Below are 15195 nucleotides of genomic sequence, written 5' to 3'. Positions count from 1 at the left end.
TTCCAGATTGAGAAAGCTGTTAATATTCCGGGCCAGTCTTGGAAGCAAAAAAGGAATGCTTTGCAGCTTGCTCAAAGTGTAATCAAATTATGATACCCAAAAGGCTTCCCTCTCTTTCCCGTTACTCACTTCTGTCAAATGTTAACACTTCAAAACACAAGAGCTACTTTGTTGTATCAGATGAAAGATCCATCTAGTCCAACATTCTACAGTAGATACTGCCCCAGGGAAGCGGATGAGCAGGGCATGATGGGGGCTGCAATCTGCTCTGATTGTGGGGTGTTAAGGGAGGGGTAGTACATCATGCTCCTTCTGGAGTAGTTTGTCCACTGTTGGTCCCCACGTGCACTCAGCTCTCACCTGTGGCTCTTGGAAGCTGTCAGTATGTGACTATGGCCACACCCTGGAAAATGGCTTTGACAGGCCAGCTAAGGCAGGTGCGAGTAGCCAATGGGTCTCAAACCCTCAGTGGGCTGAGGACTTCCCCTGCATGCAAAGATAGGGTCCAGTGCATCGAGTGGACAAGACCAAGAGTGGGTCCAACAGTCAATAAAGTGGTTTTTGCATGTGCTGTAGAGGGCAGTGCGGGGCACACATTGGCAATCCTATTAATTAATTTAAGCCATTTATATCCCACCCTTCATCTAAAGTGCTCAGGGAAATAGCAAGGCTTAAGAAAAGAGAAATCAAAGCACAACATCGCAATAAAGCAATCTGTCTAAACACTTTTGGCAAAATAACACCACTGTTCAACAGAAGTCAAAGATCTTATTACTGACAGAAGAGGAAGGTCTTCAGCTGACACTGAAATACAGCCAATGCTTGTGCCAGCTCAACATCTGATAATAGGGGGGGGGGGCAATGCTGGGGTGCCATTGCTGAGAAGGCCCTGTAAGCCTCCTTTTTGCTAAGCTCAATTTTACTACTTGTAAATTTAATGAAATATTCGGAGTATTTGCATCTTTCTTCCTGCCCAAACTCCTCTTGATAGCTGTCTGCGTAAAAGTATTTGGATGCAACATGTCTATGATGCATAGCTGTCAACTTACAGATTTGAAAATAAGGGACCAGCAGCCTTGAAAATAAGGGACCAGCAGCCAAAATAAGGGACCTGCAGCCTCACCTGTTCCAGGCACTCCAGTCTTCCTGTTCTCCTGCAGTCTGGTCAAACTCATGCTGGTAGCTTCGAGAACACTGTCCAACCAACCTTGTAACCAGAGGTTCAACTGAATAGAATCTGAATCACATGCACCACAAGGCCTATGCAGCCTCAACTTAAGATGGCTCCCTGGCCTGGCTTTGCACTGCAAAGTTTGCAGCAGCACGTGCAACAAAATGGTGTCCAGCATTCAAAAAACCCCTCAGCTTGCATTAACTAGCCACACACAAGGCATGCAAGCTCCACCCCCCAGTCATTCTTAGTCTTCTTATTGGGTGAGCAACACAGCCAAGCAACACAGTTGGAGCCTCCCTCCTCCCTGGCCGGCAGGGAGGGAGGGAGAGGAGCTGCTTCCTTTGAAATTTAAGGGACATCATTTAAGGGACATTTAAGGGACATCTATCAATAAGGGACAGCAGCGGGACATGGTGCTGGAATAAGGGACTGTCCCTTCAAATAAGGGACGCTTGACAGCTATGCTATGATGTTCTGCATCTCTATCCCCAAAAAGCCAATTTTATTTTTCTATAGGATTTAGTAAAGTTACACCATGGACGAGTGAGGCTCTGGGATGTGTGCCATGCTTCTTTCGTCCTTATGTGTCATTTATCATGCTGAAGTTTCAAAGGATATAGCCTCTGTTTTCTATTATTCCCGACGAGACACAAACATAGCCACTATACTGAACAGAACTGCGTTTCAGTTGACACTTTGAACAATTTACAGGACATCTTCATCTTATTATAGAGTCCACATGGCATAAAATAAGTGGAGCATCTCATTAAGAAACCCAAAGGAGAAAAAAGCAACCAGTGAGCAGGAAGGAAGAGGATCCTGGTTTCTTGATGAAACAAATGAGCGCTAGGCAGTGAGAGAACTTTGATTGCAGTGCTAGGCACCCCTTTTAACAACCATCTTTGCTTTGAAAGTTTTCAGGAGAGACAAGAGTTATAGGCTTGCAAAGTATGCATACAGTTAAGGCTCCTCGGGTCTTAGGGGGCCCCTGTTATTGGTACACATGGTTAACTAAGAGGATATCTTCAAAATGTGACTACAAGCAAGAAATTGCCATTGCTGAATTCTGATATTTCAGTTTGTTGCATTGTTTTCACTCTTCATTTCTGCAGCTTCCTGATTAAAGATCCATTTGAGCCATGAAGGTCTTCCTTCTTTTGCATGGACCGTGCTGATCCACACTCAGGAGTGAATTTGCTATTAGTAGACGAGATGGATTTTTAAAAGGTAAAACTTCAGCATTTTGTCTTTGCTGAGATCCACAGCAATAAACATAAAATCTAATCATTTAACTTATTCCAGTCTTCCCTTTTCCGGCCAATGAATTTGGGATTCTAAGTCCTGGCAAGCATGAAGAATGACACAACACCCGGGGCAGCAAAGCCACTTGTGCATTTTTCATAACTTTCTGCTGAATCATTTCAGATTGGTTGTATGCAATGCAAGGAGGAACCTCTCCATCACCCAAATCCAAACTGGCTTGCCTAAGGGAGGGCTGCTTCATGTTTGATATTTTAGGACGATGTGATTGTACAAAGGGAAAGTTTTCTACTGGGAAACTCTTCAGGCTGGCTCAAGGCATTTTGCTGCCTGAGGCGGAGCAAATTTACAGTGCATATGATCATTGCATACTATGTTTTAAGGAATTTTGTACAACACCATAGGAGGGGAATTGTGCCTTGAAATATGGTTTATAAAGCATTTAATAAATAAAATATAAATTGTGCAGGTGCCTCCCTCCCTGAAGTACAATAATGATATATTAAATCGCTAGCAACCTGCTGCCCTTTTTGGTGACACCTTAAAAATCAGTTGCCCGAGGCAGCCGCTTTCATCTGTCCAGAGCATTCCGCTTTGTGAAAATAAAACATTTTCTTTCTGCTTCCTGTCATGCACTCTCTTGCAGATTCCGAGATCATTCCTCAGGATTGAGCACCTGTATGTAAGAAGCTGCAGCAAATTGCTTTGACATGCAATTTTTTATTGTTGCACTCTAATTAAATACATCCATGTGCAGGCCCCATGTGCAGGGTGGGGGGAGAATTAGTGGACTAAGGGAAAGTCCTGGAGCTTGGGCATCTTAAAGTCATAGAACTGTAAAGGGAAGGGACCCCAAGGGTCATCTAGTCCAACCCCCTACAATGCAGGAATCTCAGCACATGGTAATCCATCAAATTTGCAGCACTGTCTACCTGGGACACACAAGAGAGATGTAATTTGGTACAGCTTCGGAATTAATGTCCATAGGTGCAAGCCTATTAACATTATTGGAGACTGCATCCTATTAATTTAACAGCAAGCTAGCTGGGCAGAATGCACTGCAAGATCTGGTGCTGGGTTTTCATGCACCAGAGAGTGAGTGAGAGCACTAATAGGAATCCTCAAACCACCGCAAATTTTGGAGCAAAAGTCTTCAACCTCCTTGCTATTGAGATTTTCTTTATAGTCTTTATACGGACTTTAATTCACAGCTCCACTTTGCTATGGCTCTTTGGAATGAAGAAAGCCAAGGCTATGGGTTTAAGTATCAGGAAGTAAAACCAAAATGTTTTGACATTTGATGTGAAAATAAACCGCTCCAAATTCTTTCTCCTGTTTGTTGTGTGCAAACAGAATAGCTCGCAGATAATGGGCAAGTGAAATTGGTTCACAAGATATTCTGTTCCATGCTGAAACAGGTGTGCATTTTGTGTCATCCAACAAACGGCATCCTTTTAGACAAGTCCCCCAGCAATAAGCAGCACCTGTGCACTTGGTAGGAAATCAAATGACGCAACCACCTGGTGCCCATTCCATGTTAAAGACATTAATAGGGCCAGACAAGGAAGCAGGTGGCTACCATCTGATAGCATCATCCAGGCACATCCACTGGCTTCTGCCTGGTGACTTAATCCCCTAATTTCAGCCTGCCCACTTCCATGAGTTTCTTCTATTCATGAGTACAAAGGTAACACCACTGGAGGACAGCTAGATGAATCTGTAGGGGGTACCACTCCGGGTTAAACCAAGGTCCAAGTGAGTGCCAGGAGGGAGTGTGGAACTTTCAAGGAAAAGGTGCTAAATAAAGAAGCCTGTTCTACTTAAAAGGTCAGAGTTCAAGGTCTTAAATGACTATCCTTGGAAGATTCCATGGGCAGAAGCAGCTTTTCGGTAAGCACAGCTCTGCTTCTGTGACTGGAAGCTTCTGTGAACGGAGCAAAAGAGATAGGAGCCAAGCCCTAACCTCCAGCACTCCCACAGAGCTTTCAACTGGCTACTGCACTTAAGTGCTTGAGAAGCAGTTGTATATCACTGGCAAAAACATTTCATTTTAGAGAGTTTTCCATGTTCAACTAACGCCAGAGAAAGTTGGAGGACGTAGTCTTCTCTATTTTTGGAATCTGCAAGTGTTCCAGGTTTTATTTGGATGAAAAATACTACAGACGTTTCTCCTGGCTTTGCTAAGCTGAGTAAAACTTGAACCTCCACACACAAAGAGAACAGAGGATTCCCAAGTGAGTTCTTTGAAAGATGCCTACAGTTCAGGAAAGCTGAACCCAAGAAACGGATTATCTGTGCATACGTGTGTATGTGCGTGTGTGCAGCAACAATTAAAACACAGGTCTTTATCATTGCAGCAATGCATATATATAACAAAATCAAGGTCATTCCTTGATGGGAAACATAATTCCTTAATTATGCATTAGGCCAGGAACAGCCAAAATTGTGTTTTTTTCAGTGTTGAGGGGCTATAACTCCCATAATTCCTAGCCACTGAGCATGATGACTAGGGTAATAACACCCCAGCGCCGGTGAAGAGAAGTGAGGTTTAATTCAATTTACTGCGTAATGCAGGGGTATACAATATGGTGCCCTCCAAGTATTATTGGACTACAACTCCCGTTTTCTTTTCAACAGCCATCCTCTGTCCAAGCTGCTCTTGAGGATTCCCTGACTCTCTGAAGCAGGGGGCAGGTGGACCTTTTTGGCTCCATGGGCAGACCCTTTTCAGGATCTGCCTCATGGGCCAAATGTCCAAAGGTGGGCAGGGCTGCAAACTTGTTAAAAACACTTTGTGTTCCACTTGAAGCGGGAAGACTCCCAAAGGCTTTTGCAAGCCTCTTTCTGCATCTTTTAAGCTCTTGATCTCTGCAGCCAAGTGCTTTAATGCAGTTGCCATGCTTCTGTTGAAAAGCACAGGGATTCATAAAGATTCAAAGTGTTTGAAGCCCTTCTCCTCTCTTAAAGAGTGGGGAGGCTGCTCTTTAAAGCAGTCCACATGCTTCCATTGGGAGTGCAGGAACTGTATTAAAGCATCAAAGGGCCCATTTGAAGCAGCTTTTCCCCTCCTTTAAAGGGGCAGGGAGACTGTTTTCAATGGTGCTTTGCACTGCTTCTCCTGTAAGCAGTAAAACAATAAACAGGATGGTACTACAATGTCTACTGCAATAGACACAAGACAACTGTCTGTAAATAAACAAAATAAAAATGGCAGAAGTAGCTTCTTTCCCAAATCAGTTTTATCTTAAACAATAGCAAACACAATAAATAAAGAGTTTACTTATAACATGCCAGTGGTTCAGTTCTCATTTCTTCTCTTTCCAAAATAGATCTTGAACAATTGCAAACACAGTAATAAAGAGTCCACTTGTGATATACCAGTGGTTCAGTGCTCGGATGTCGTTCCGGTAATCCTACGTTTTATCACTAAATATCTTGGTCATCGAGCCGACAAAATCTATTGTAACAGAATTCCACTGAATTAACAAGTAGAATAATGAAAATTAAAATTAAAAATCAAAATGAGGAAAATCAATGTATTTTTAATTTTTTAGATATTTAGCGACAAAACGTTATTGGAACAACATCCGAGCACTGAACCACTGGTATATCACAAGGGGACCCTTTATTACTTGTATCACCTGTAAGAGGGCAGGCAGCAGCAGTGGAAGTGATTGGTAGAAGTGGCAGACTCTCTCATCTTCCCACCATCCATCCTTAAAGGCGGCAAAGGGCTTTAATATGATAAATACCTAAGTTTTCATTGTCACTGTGCACACACACACATGTGCTCATCAGCTGAGGCTTTTTTTAAAAGTAAGAATTGCCTACTTGGATCAGGCCAGTGGCCCATCTAGTCCAGGATCCTATCCTCACACCTGGGTTTCCAGCAATTGGTATTCAGAAGCATACTGCCTCCAACAGTGGTGGCAGAACATAACCATCAGGGTTAATAGCCATTGATAGCCTTATCCTCCATGAATTTTTCTTCTTATTTTTGCATGGGCAAGTGATGGATAAAAGAAATGGACACGCCTGCTCCCTCCCAGCACATGGGTGTTCTTCCTGCACATGCAAATGATTGCTGAGTTCGAACATATTACGGATTGGTTCTAGTTTAATGGAGCCTAAACACCTTGTGGAATATAAATGTCTGAATATATTGGGAATGTCTAGTATAATATACACTGATAGATTTAACTCAATACCCTGCTTCCAGGCAAGATTCCAGGCAAGACTGCAGTTCTAGCCTTGAGCTGATTATTCCTTTCAAAAAGTTATTAAGCTTCTAAGTCTGAACCTGCTAATCTGAACCTGGATCAACCAAAATGATCAAGGGTTGATGCCTCCATTCAACAGCCACTGAGTGGATCCTATGGGGTGGTGCATCAGGCATGGAGGAGAGCAGTGCTGACAGGCCTACATTCTCTTGGGAAGATGCAGCCACTGATCAAGTAGGTCGCCTTTTGTGTGATTTCCCAACTTGCCTGCCCAATGTCCCACCTGGCAACTAAAGAAAGCTTTGGGCCATCCAATCCAATTCACGCTGATCTGTGGCTATGTGTACCTGACTCATCCAAGGCCCTCCGAGTACACCTGATCTGAATCGGGCCTCAGCTGAATCCGATGCACCCCCTATCCCATTATGTAGAAAATACACAGGACTAAAACTAAGACTAGCGATTTAGTGCATTTGATACTAAAAGGCTTTTATTCCTTATTAAACAAGCATAGACACCTGTTAACATTATATGAGTAATTCAACACCACATGTAAAGGGTGCAAGATGCTTTAATGGAGTCTACAATCTACTATTAGTTGAAAACTTAAATTTATGTAGCAATTTCCCCATCTGGCTACAGATGCAAATAAAAATACCCCCAAACCCAAATAACAGCAAATCCAGATACTTCGTTATAGCAATGGCCTCTTTCTAAGATTCAGAACACAAATAGTCTCAAAGTTCAGGATGCAGCCGGCTTTTGGACTTCAGACACATCTTTCCTTTGATTCCTTTTATCTTCATACATGAAATAAACCGTACAAAGGGGAAAGAAACCAGAAACAAAGTACAGCATAGAGCTTTGATGAGTGCTGGAATCACACAGCATTAAGATGCTTTTGCCTCAAGTATCTTTAAAGCTCCCTACATCTTTCTAGTCCTCAAAAAAGCCTCCTTCTGCCTCTTTTTGGCATATCACAATCTTATGGTATAATGCTCCAAAATCATCACCTGAACTTTAAAACCCTTCTGCATTTCCAAATTATTTTATTTTATACTTCAGACAAATTCCAAAAGCACTAACTCCCCCTTTTCATTTTAAAATAAATAAAAATTAAATGTATTTTTTTTGAGTAGCTCAAATGTTGGGGCATTCTGCAACATTGGACAAGAAATGCTTAGAATTTGGCATCTCGTGCTCAAACCACTATCCCCAGATGGTTCTTGTTTCTCTGCCAATAAATGAAGACAGGCTGTAGTTCCAGACTAGACTACAGAAAGATCTGATAACAGAGACACACATTTTGTTTTCTTGTCACAGAAATCAAAAGCTTTTGTGCAACCGTGTTTCCCCGACAGGCTGAAGGTAGGAGTAATGGACTGTTCAAGTTTTCGAAGCGCAAGTCATGAATCCGGCGGACAAAGGCATCATTCTCTGCCTGTAGTCAGTAACTTGAGGGCTTTCTGTAGATTTTGCACAGCAGTGCTCACATCTTCATATTGCAAAGCACTGCCAGCATATTTGCAATATTTCTGGGCCTTGGCAAAGTCTTCGGGACTCAAACGAATTTCCCCTGTGAAAATCAAGAGAGAGGATTAAGAATCAAGGCCACTACATTATGCACATATTTACTTAACCACTTGAAATGCTTTGGAAATATCAATGGTGAATGCTAAAGTTGTCTGATACCCTTTATGAGTAAGCCAATACTTTGAGAGAGATTTGCCCTTTATCTGAAGCCACTAAGGAAAGCTTTTAAAAACGCCACTCAGTTAAGGGTAATCATGTTACAATGTGCACAAAAACAAGGACAATGTCTCATGCGTTAACCTTACATTTCCTTCCCTCCCGCTCCAGCCTGGAACACAACTAAGGCCATTCATGCCGCCTTGGTGTAATTTGTCTAGATACGGGAACATCCCCTGTTACAAGATACACCCATTCCTTGATGCAAGATATGCACACCGTCACATTTCTGTCCTCAGGTTAAGCAGTGTCAAATATGTACTTAATGCAGCAGCAATTTAATATAGAATGATATACTTCTGCCTATTTGTATTAAAAGAAAATGTCAGGGAGGTGCTCACTTGTAATAAAATGATACAAGTTCTCCAGACTTTGAGCAAACTTGTGAAAGTTTGTTACTGTTAATGTCTCAACAAAGTACGATACAAAGCAGAAGGTAAGAGGAAAGGTGGAATAAATCCTCTGGCCTGTTTTGTCAGAGTGGTATTTAGCCATTTTTTTTAAAATCTGCTTCATTTTGTTTGCGTCATTGTTAAGTAAGTGGCCTTGGGCTGATGCTTGCCTGAATAAAGATGGCAATATTAAGTGGTTAGTGGCAAAGAAACAACCCTACATAAATAAGCTAAAGTAAGAAACAGCAGATTCCTGACTTTGGATCACAAATCCCTATCTTAACTATTAGCTGAGCTACTACAACAACACAAAATGTTCACAAATCTGCCAACAGCATGCCAACAAATGCTGCCATGTCTGAGGCTGCATTAACAGGAACAAAGGCAAACAAACCAAAGGAGTAGGCGGAGGGAAAAATCTGTTTATCTTTTATGATGTTCTGTGGTCAGGGAGACCAAGAGGGTATGGTGAAGTATATTCTGCATACTGATTTACAGAAAAATCTTAAGGTGGTGGTAGATTTGAAGGTAGAGAAATTGCCACTTCTGAAGCTCGGCCAACTCATGCCAAAAGACGTGTGTGGATTTTCTGTCCTTTGTTTTCCCCCATTCAGCCTTTTAAAATTCCTCCCTTCAATGTTAATGGGAGGGGAAATAACTATGCCTGTCCTAGGACTACAGTACTTTTGGGGAAGAAGGAAGCTTTGGACTGGTGGACCAAGGCCCTCCAAGATGCAGCCCAGGAGAAATGCTCCATTTTGGGCCCTCTGTCTATGCAGCACCACCACAGATACAGAGACAACACTTCCCACTAAACCGGAGAGGCCACCATCAATGGACCTCCCCCTCTCCACTGGAAAACAGCTTCCAGCAGCCCCTTCAGCTGTTGCTCCTGGAAGTTTAAGATGTATTCCTCATGCTAACCCACTAGAGTTTTATTTGATTTGTAGCTTGCCCCATTCCAAAGGCTTAAGATGAGTAATAGCATGTTAAAACACCTTTACAAATCCTGAATTTCAGCAGTTATATTGCCCTAGTCCTAGCCACCAGCTGAAAGAGTATCTCACACAGCTTTTGGAAGATCCTCATATTTGAGCTTTGGTAAGTCTCCAAGGGAAAGAATATTCTACTCATATTGAAGAACGCCCCCTGAGAGGATGACTCAGCGCCTCTCTGTATGCCCTTAGTTCAAAACTGGCACATATTTTGAAAATTTAAGGCAGCAATCCCAGTCAATCTTAAGAGGTTATGACAGAACATAAAGAACCAGAAGCAGTATGTTCTAGCTGCAAGTCTCCAGTATTATGTACACATGTGTTTTTATTGTATTGTGCTTAATTTATTATTGCTATTTGCCTTGGAGGATCTGTGTTGCGCTCAAAGGCAGGTCAAAATGTTTTATAAAAAATAAATAGTATTTTGTATGTACACACTACACCCAGGAAACTGCTTCAAATGTGGTAGAATATTTTATACATACAGTTTACAATTTAAAGCTATGCCCACCACCAAACTAATCATGCCAACAAAATTGACCGGTTAAATATATGTCAATTCACCATCTTTTGTTTGACCACAGACAAATATTGGTAAATATTTCAAAAATCCACGATGCGTATGGTGCTCAAAGAATTGGCCTGTTGTCTACATAGGCCAGCTGCTTTTAAAAACTGGTGTTTCTTATTTCAATAATTGCTGTATTTTGCTAAACATCACAATCCTAGGCATGTTTACTCAGATACAAGTCCAATGAGTCCACATGAGGTTTAGGGGGCATTCCTAATCCTGAATACTGCCTGGTGGGACTGAACAGAGTGGTGGAACAATGGCTGTGCAAAATGGCTGAGGTGGGGAAGAATAGGCATGCCAGCCTGGAATTGGTGCAGTGATTGGGCCCAATGCTGTTACTTGATAACAGCAGGAAAGGCTCAGGATCCAATGGATCTCAGGCTAGCTCCCTATGCTTGGTATACTCTGTTTCAGGGCTTGTTGCTGGTTGCTGCCAGCAGGGATCCCACAGGTTGCACTGTTTTCTGCCCCAGTGTTCTGCTGGCAGAAGGGAAAGGTGTGTGCCAGTGTGTGCCACACTGGTGTCACCCTGTAGATGGTGGCTGGTAGATGCCAGCAGGGCTGGGAAGAGATATACCTCTGTTTAATTCAAACTCACTCACCACTCCCTTGACTGGGGGGGGGGGGTTTGCTCTGGTACTCAGTAGTTAAGTGTGTTTGGTACTGCAGACTTGCTCGTGAAGTTTGTTCAGAGCAGCCTTTCTCAACCTTGGGTCCCTAGATGTTGTTGGACTACAACTCCCATCATTGCTAGCCAGCATGGTTGGTGGTCAAGGATGATGGGAGTTGTAGTTCAATTACACCTGGGGACCCAAGGTTGAGAGAAGCTTGTCTGGAGTGTTGTCTAGGATTCAATTTTAGAACAGCTGTTCAGCAGAGGCATCAACCCTGACTGGTCAAGGGTGCTGCTTTGAGAAAGAGCACCCCATTAAATTAACACATGCATGTTGAATTAGGGTTTTTGAAAACCTTAAACAAACATTAGCCCTACCCTTGAACTAATTTGGGACAGGATCCAGGGTGGAACAGGATTTCCCCAGGTCATCCTAGGGTGGGTTAGCCAAATTCAGAATCCACACATTAAGGCCATAGGGCAAATGCATGGACTATAAACTAGCCATTCTATCAGAGCATTAAATGTTACACTAATGATTGTGTAAAATACTCAATCACTGTCAAATAGACTAAGTTCAATGCTGAACACACAGGACTTATATTACTTTCCTAATTTAAAATACTAACGCAGTTCCTACTGTGACGTGCACAAACTGATGACTGTTCAAGTTCACATTTAACATTTAGTCAATAGTGACCTCTCCTCCTTTTGAAAAACACAGCAAGAACAAATTACCCCAAAGACCATCTTGAGGACATTTTGTTTTTTCATATTATGATGCCAAAAGCAACTTGAAAATCATTCTTTTAGAAAACAGCCAAGGCATCAGTCCAGTATTCAACTGATTTTCTGGAACAAAGCCTAAATTAACCAATCTAATCTTATTTTTACAGTACCTACTCTATTACATGTTCTGTTGGCAACAGGCCTTATTTATTATTATTGAGGCCCACTTCAGATACCATTATAGCAACATTTCAGGAAAGGGTTTATAATATTTGTAAATGAAAGGGAGAGAAAACTGGAGTTATTTCAAAAAAATGAACATTTAGAAAGTTAGCTTACATGATAGCTGCTTTTAAATCTGCATCATTTGAAAGGACTAAATTCTGAAATACCAAAAATATTGACACATGGGTGAAGCTGTGCTTTATGCAGCCTGAAAGAAGCCAGGCTCTCTTCAAATCCAAGGATAATATTGGTATAGTAGTTATATTCATTACTTGAAATGTGACAGTGCAGAGTTAACTTCCACCAAATATGAATCTTTCAGCTAGGCAGTTAAGGACCTGATATGGAAACTGAAAATGCATTTAGATCAGGGATAAAGAAATTAGGCTAACAAGGAAGGAAAGCTTTTTAAAATGAAAACTGGTGTCTGACAAAACTTGTACCTATATAAAAACTGGCTTCACATCTCCTCTGAGATTTCAGAATTTGCTTGAAAAGCATACTTTTATTCCAAAACAGTAGTTACATTTATCTGTGGCTGCAAACAGAGTCATGTGGTACCTTTATTATTATTTTTTTTAAAATTGCTGGGACATAAGCTTTTGAAGCTACAACCCACGTCATCTGATCCATTAAGAGAATTGCGTGCATCGTCTCAAGTGCTAGATGCACAAATGCAGATCAATACCTGATATCCAATGCCCTTTTGCAAACCCAGTTCCTGATTTTCCAGGTACACATGTTTGTATAGTCCATATACATCCATGGCTATGACCTTCACTCCAGCTCCATCACCCTCAAATGACCCCACCCTCCTTTTGCTGCCTCTTCTGCTTGGAACTCCATCCCAGGACACTTTGAGTGTTCTTTCAAATCCCATCTGTTCAGCGATGCCGTTAGCACAACCCCCTAAATACTCTACTGTAACCAAGCCTAAGTACATGTAACTGAAATAAGGCATTCTTTTCCTGCTTACCCCTGTCTTTACTTTCCTCCCTTTCTGTTCCTCTGTATCAAATTATAGGCTGTAAAATTTATGGGCAGGGACATGCCTTTTGTGCTGTGTAAAAGCACCGTGAGCATTGATGGTACAATAGCAATAATTACTGCATTATCACATTGAATAAAAACACACAAGGATATATTGCTGAAGGTGCTTTGCACAAAGAGAAATAAAAAACTACTTCCTATTGGTGAATGGGAGATTATGGAGTGGGGTTCAGATTGTAGAACTCAGCACGTAACAGTATACAGTGGTACCCCGCAAGACGAATGCCTCGCAAGACGGAAAACCCGCAAGACGAAAGCCCATAGGGAAATCTCCGGGGACCTTTTTTAAATGCTGGTGGTGGGGAGCAAAGCCTTTCCCCCCCTCCGGCCTTCAGAAGAGGTCCAGGAAGGCCGGCGGGGGCCGAAAGGCTTTGCTCCCAACCGCTAGCATTTTAAAAGCAGTCCGGGATAGCAGGGAAGCTCTTCCCGCTATCGCGGACGGCTTTTGAAGGTGGGCGGGGGGCGAAAGTCTTTGCTCCCCCCTGCCTGCCTTCCCGGACGGCTTTTGAAGGCAGGTGGGGGGGCAAAGACTTTCGCCCCCCGCCCGCCTTCAGAAGAGGTCCAGGACCTCTTCTGAAGGCGGGCGGGCGAAAGTCTTTGCTCCCCCCTGCCTGCCTTCCCGGGAGAGCTTTTGAAGGCAGGCGGGGGGGGGGGGCAAAGACTTTCGCCCCCCGCCCGCCTTCAGAAGAGGTCCAGGACCTCTTCTGAAGGCGGGCGGGGGGCAAAAGTCTTTGTCCCCCCTGCCTGCCTTCCCAGGGGCTTTTACATCGCCCCGGACAGCGGAGAAGTCCTCCGCTGTCCCGGGCGATTTTAAAATGCCGCCCGCCAGCATTTTAAGATCGCCCCGGACAGCGGAGAAGTCCTCCGCTGACCCGGGGTTTTTTAAAATGCTGGGGGTGGGAAGAAAAGCCCTTGTCCCCCCCCCAGCCTTCAGAAGAGATCGGGGGACAGACTGTCCCCGGACCTGGTCTGAAGGCGGTTGCCATAGGAACGCATTAATTGATTTTCAATGCATTCCTATGGGAAACCGTGCATCGCAAGACGAAAAACTCGCAAGAAGAAAAAACTTGCGGAACGAATTTCGTCTTGCGAGGCACCACTGTACGTATATGGAATTAAAGTGCAAGGGATTGCATGCCAATTACAAAAATGATTGCAGCAATAGTTCTTGTATAGCTAGACAACCCTAGTCCCCCAAATCACATCTGTCTGCCTATGCATTATTTTGTCAGCACATTATTGCTGGGCAGCTTTACGCCACACCCACAGAATGACTGTTCTTGGAGAAAGGTTAGTAGAGAAACTCTGCAGCACATAATTTCACCAGCCCTAGTTTCCTAGTCAAACAAAAATAATGGCAACACAGTATCAACAGTCTGCTTCTGGTTAATAACTTGGCAAATTAAACATTTAGTATGAACTAGCAGGCAGACAATGCAAAGTTGATAGGCCAATTCTGATGCCTGTACAATAGGGCAGCCTTTAACCTATACTTAACAGTGGTTAAAGGAAGAATTTTAGCCTCAGCCAATTTTTCAATGCTGGCACCCTTCATCCTCTCCTCATTTTTATAGTCCACAGGACACAGAGGCTTGTTCTGAGAAAGTATTTGAAAACATACTCCTCAGTTAGCTGTAAAATTACCGAATATCCAAGGTCTACAGTGGTGGGGGTGGTTATATTTCTAAAAAAATATGCTTTCACATATTATTATTCCTGCAAGGCCACTTTCATAACACATTACCTCTCAGGCACAAGCTGGAATGTCTAGTCCAAGGAGTATTTTCAGTTACATGGGCAAGACTTTTGCTACTCTGCAAACGTAACTTGAATTCCCGATTCAAGATTATAATGATGGTTATAATCTTAAATACTCTTACTTGTGAGTAGATTTCACTGGACTCAGCAAGACTTGCTTTCAAGTAAATAGATGTGCTTCTAGCTTTAGGTATGAAACTCTGTTTTAATGCAGCCTGCAGCCAATCCTTTTTGAATTATGCAAATCACGGGAGGTGGGGCTTACCTGTAGGTTGGACATTATAAAGCGAAGGATCTACTATGGGAATATTCTGAGGTGTGGGTTGAATTGTACTGCTTGTTACACCTGTGAGTAACAAAAGAGATGAGAGATTTGTATATTTATATCAACATTTGCAAATCATTTTTCTTCCCATTTGACTTCACAGATTCGCTGTGAGGATATTATTTTTCCAG

At 42.7% G+C, this 15195-nt stretch overlaps 1 protein-coding gene across 2 annotated transcripts in view; it reads right to left on the bottom strand.

The window, feature by feature from the left end:
* Positions 1–7207: 7207 nt before the first annotated feature.
* The window catches only part of VTA1 (vesicle trafficking 1), a 30708-nt gene continuing 22720 nt past the window's right edge, over positions 7208–15195 (bottom strand). For both annotated transcript variants that reach the window (XM_081186315.1, XM_081186316.1), the window contains exons 7-8: positions 15005–15085; positions 7208–8230 (exon numbers count right to left, since the gene is read on the bottom strand). In XM_081186315.1, the coding sequence (XP_081042441.1) occupies positions 8085–8230; positions 15005–15085 (227 nt within the window). In that variant the 3' untranslated portion in view covers positions 7208–8084. The remainder of the gene's footprint in view (positions 8231–15004; positions 15086–15195) is intronic.

Source organism: Podarcis bocagei (assembly GCF_964188305.1).
Source record: "Podarcis bocagei genome assembly, chromosome: 3".
In the NCBI taxonomy this organism is placed as follows: domain Eukaryota; kingdom Metazoa; phylum Chordata; class Lepidosauria; order Squamata; family Lacertidae; genus Podarcis; species Podarcis bocagei.
Note: the sequence above shows the minus strand (reverse complement) of the source record. Positions and strands in the feature narration are given on the sequence as shown.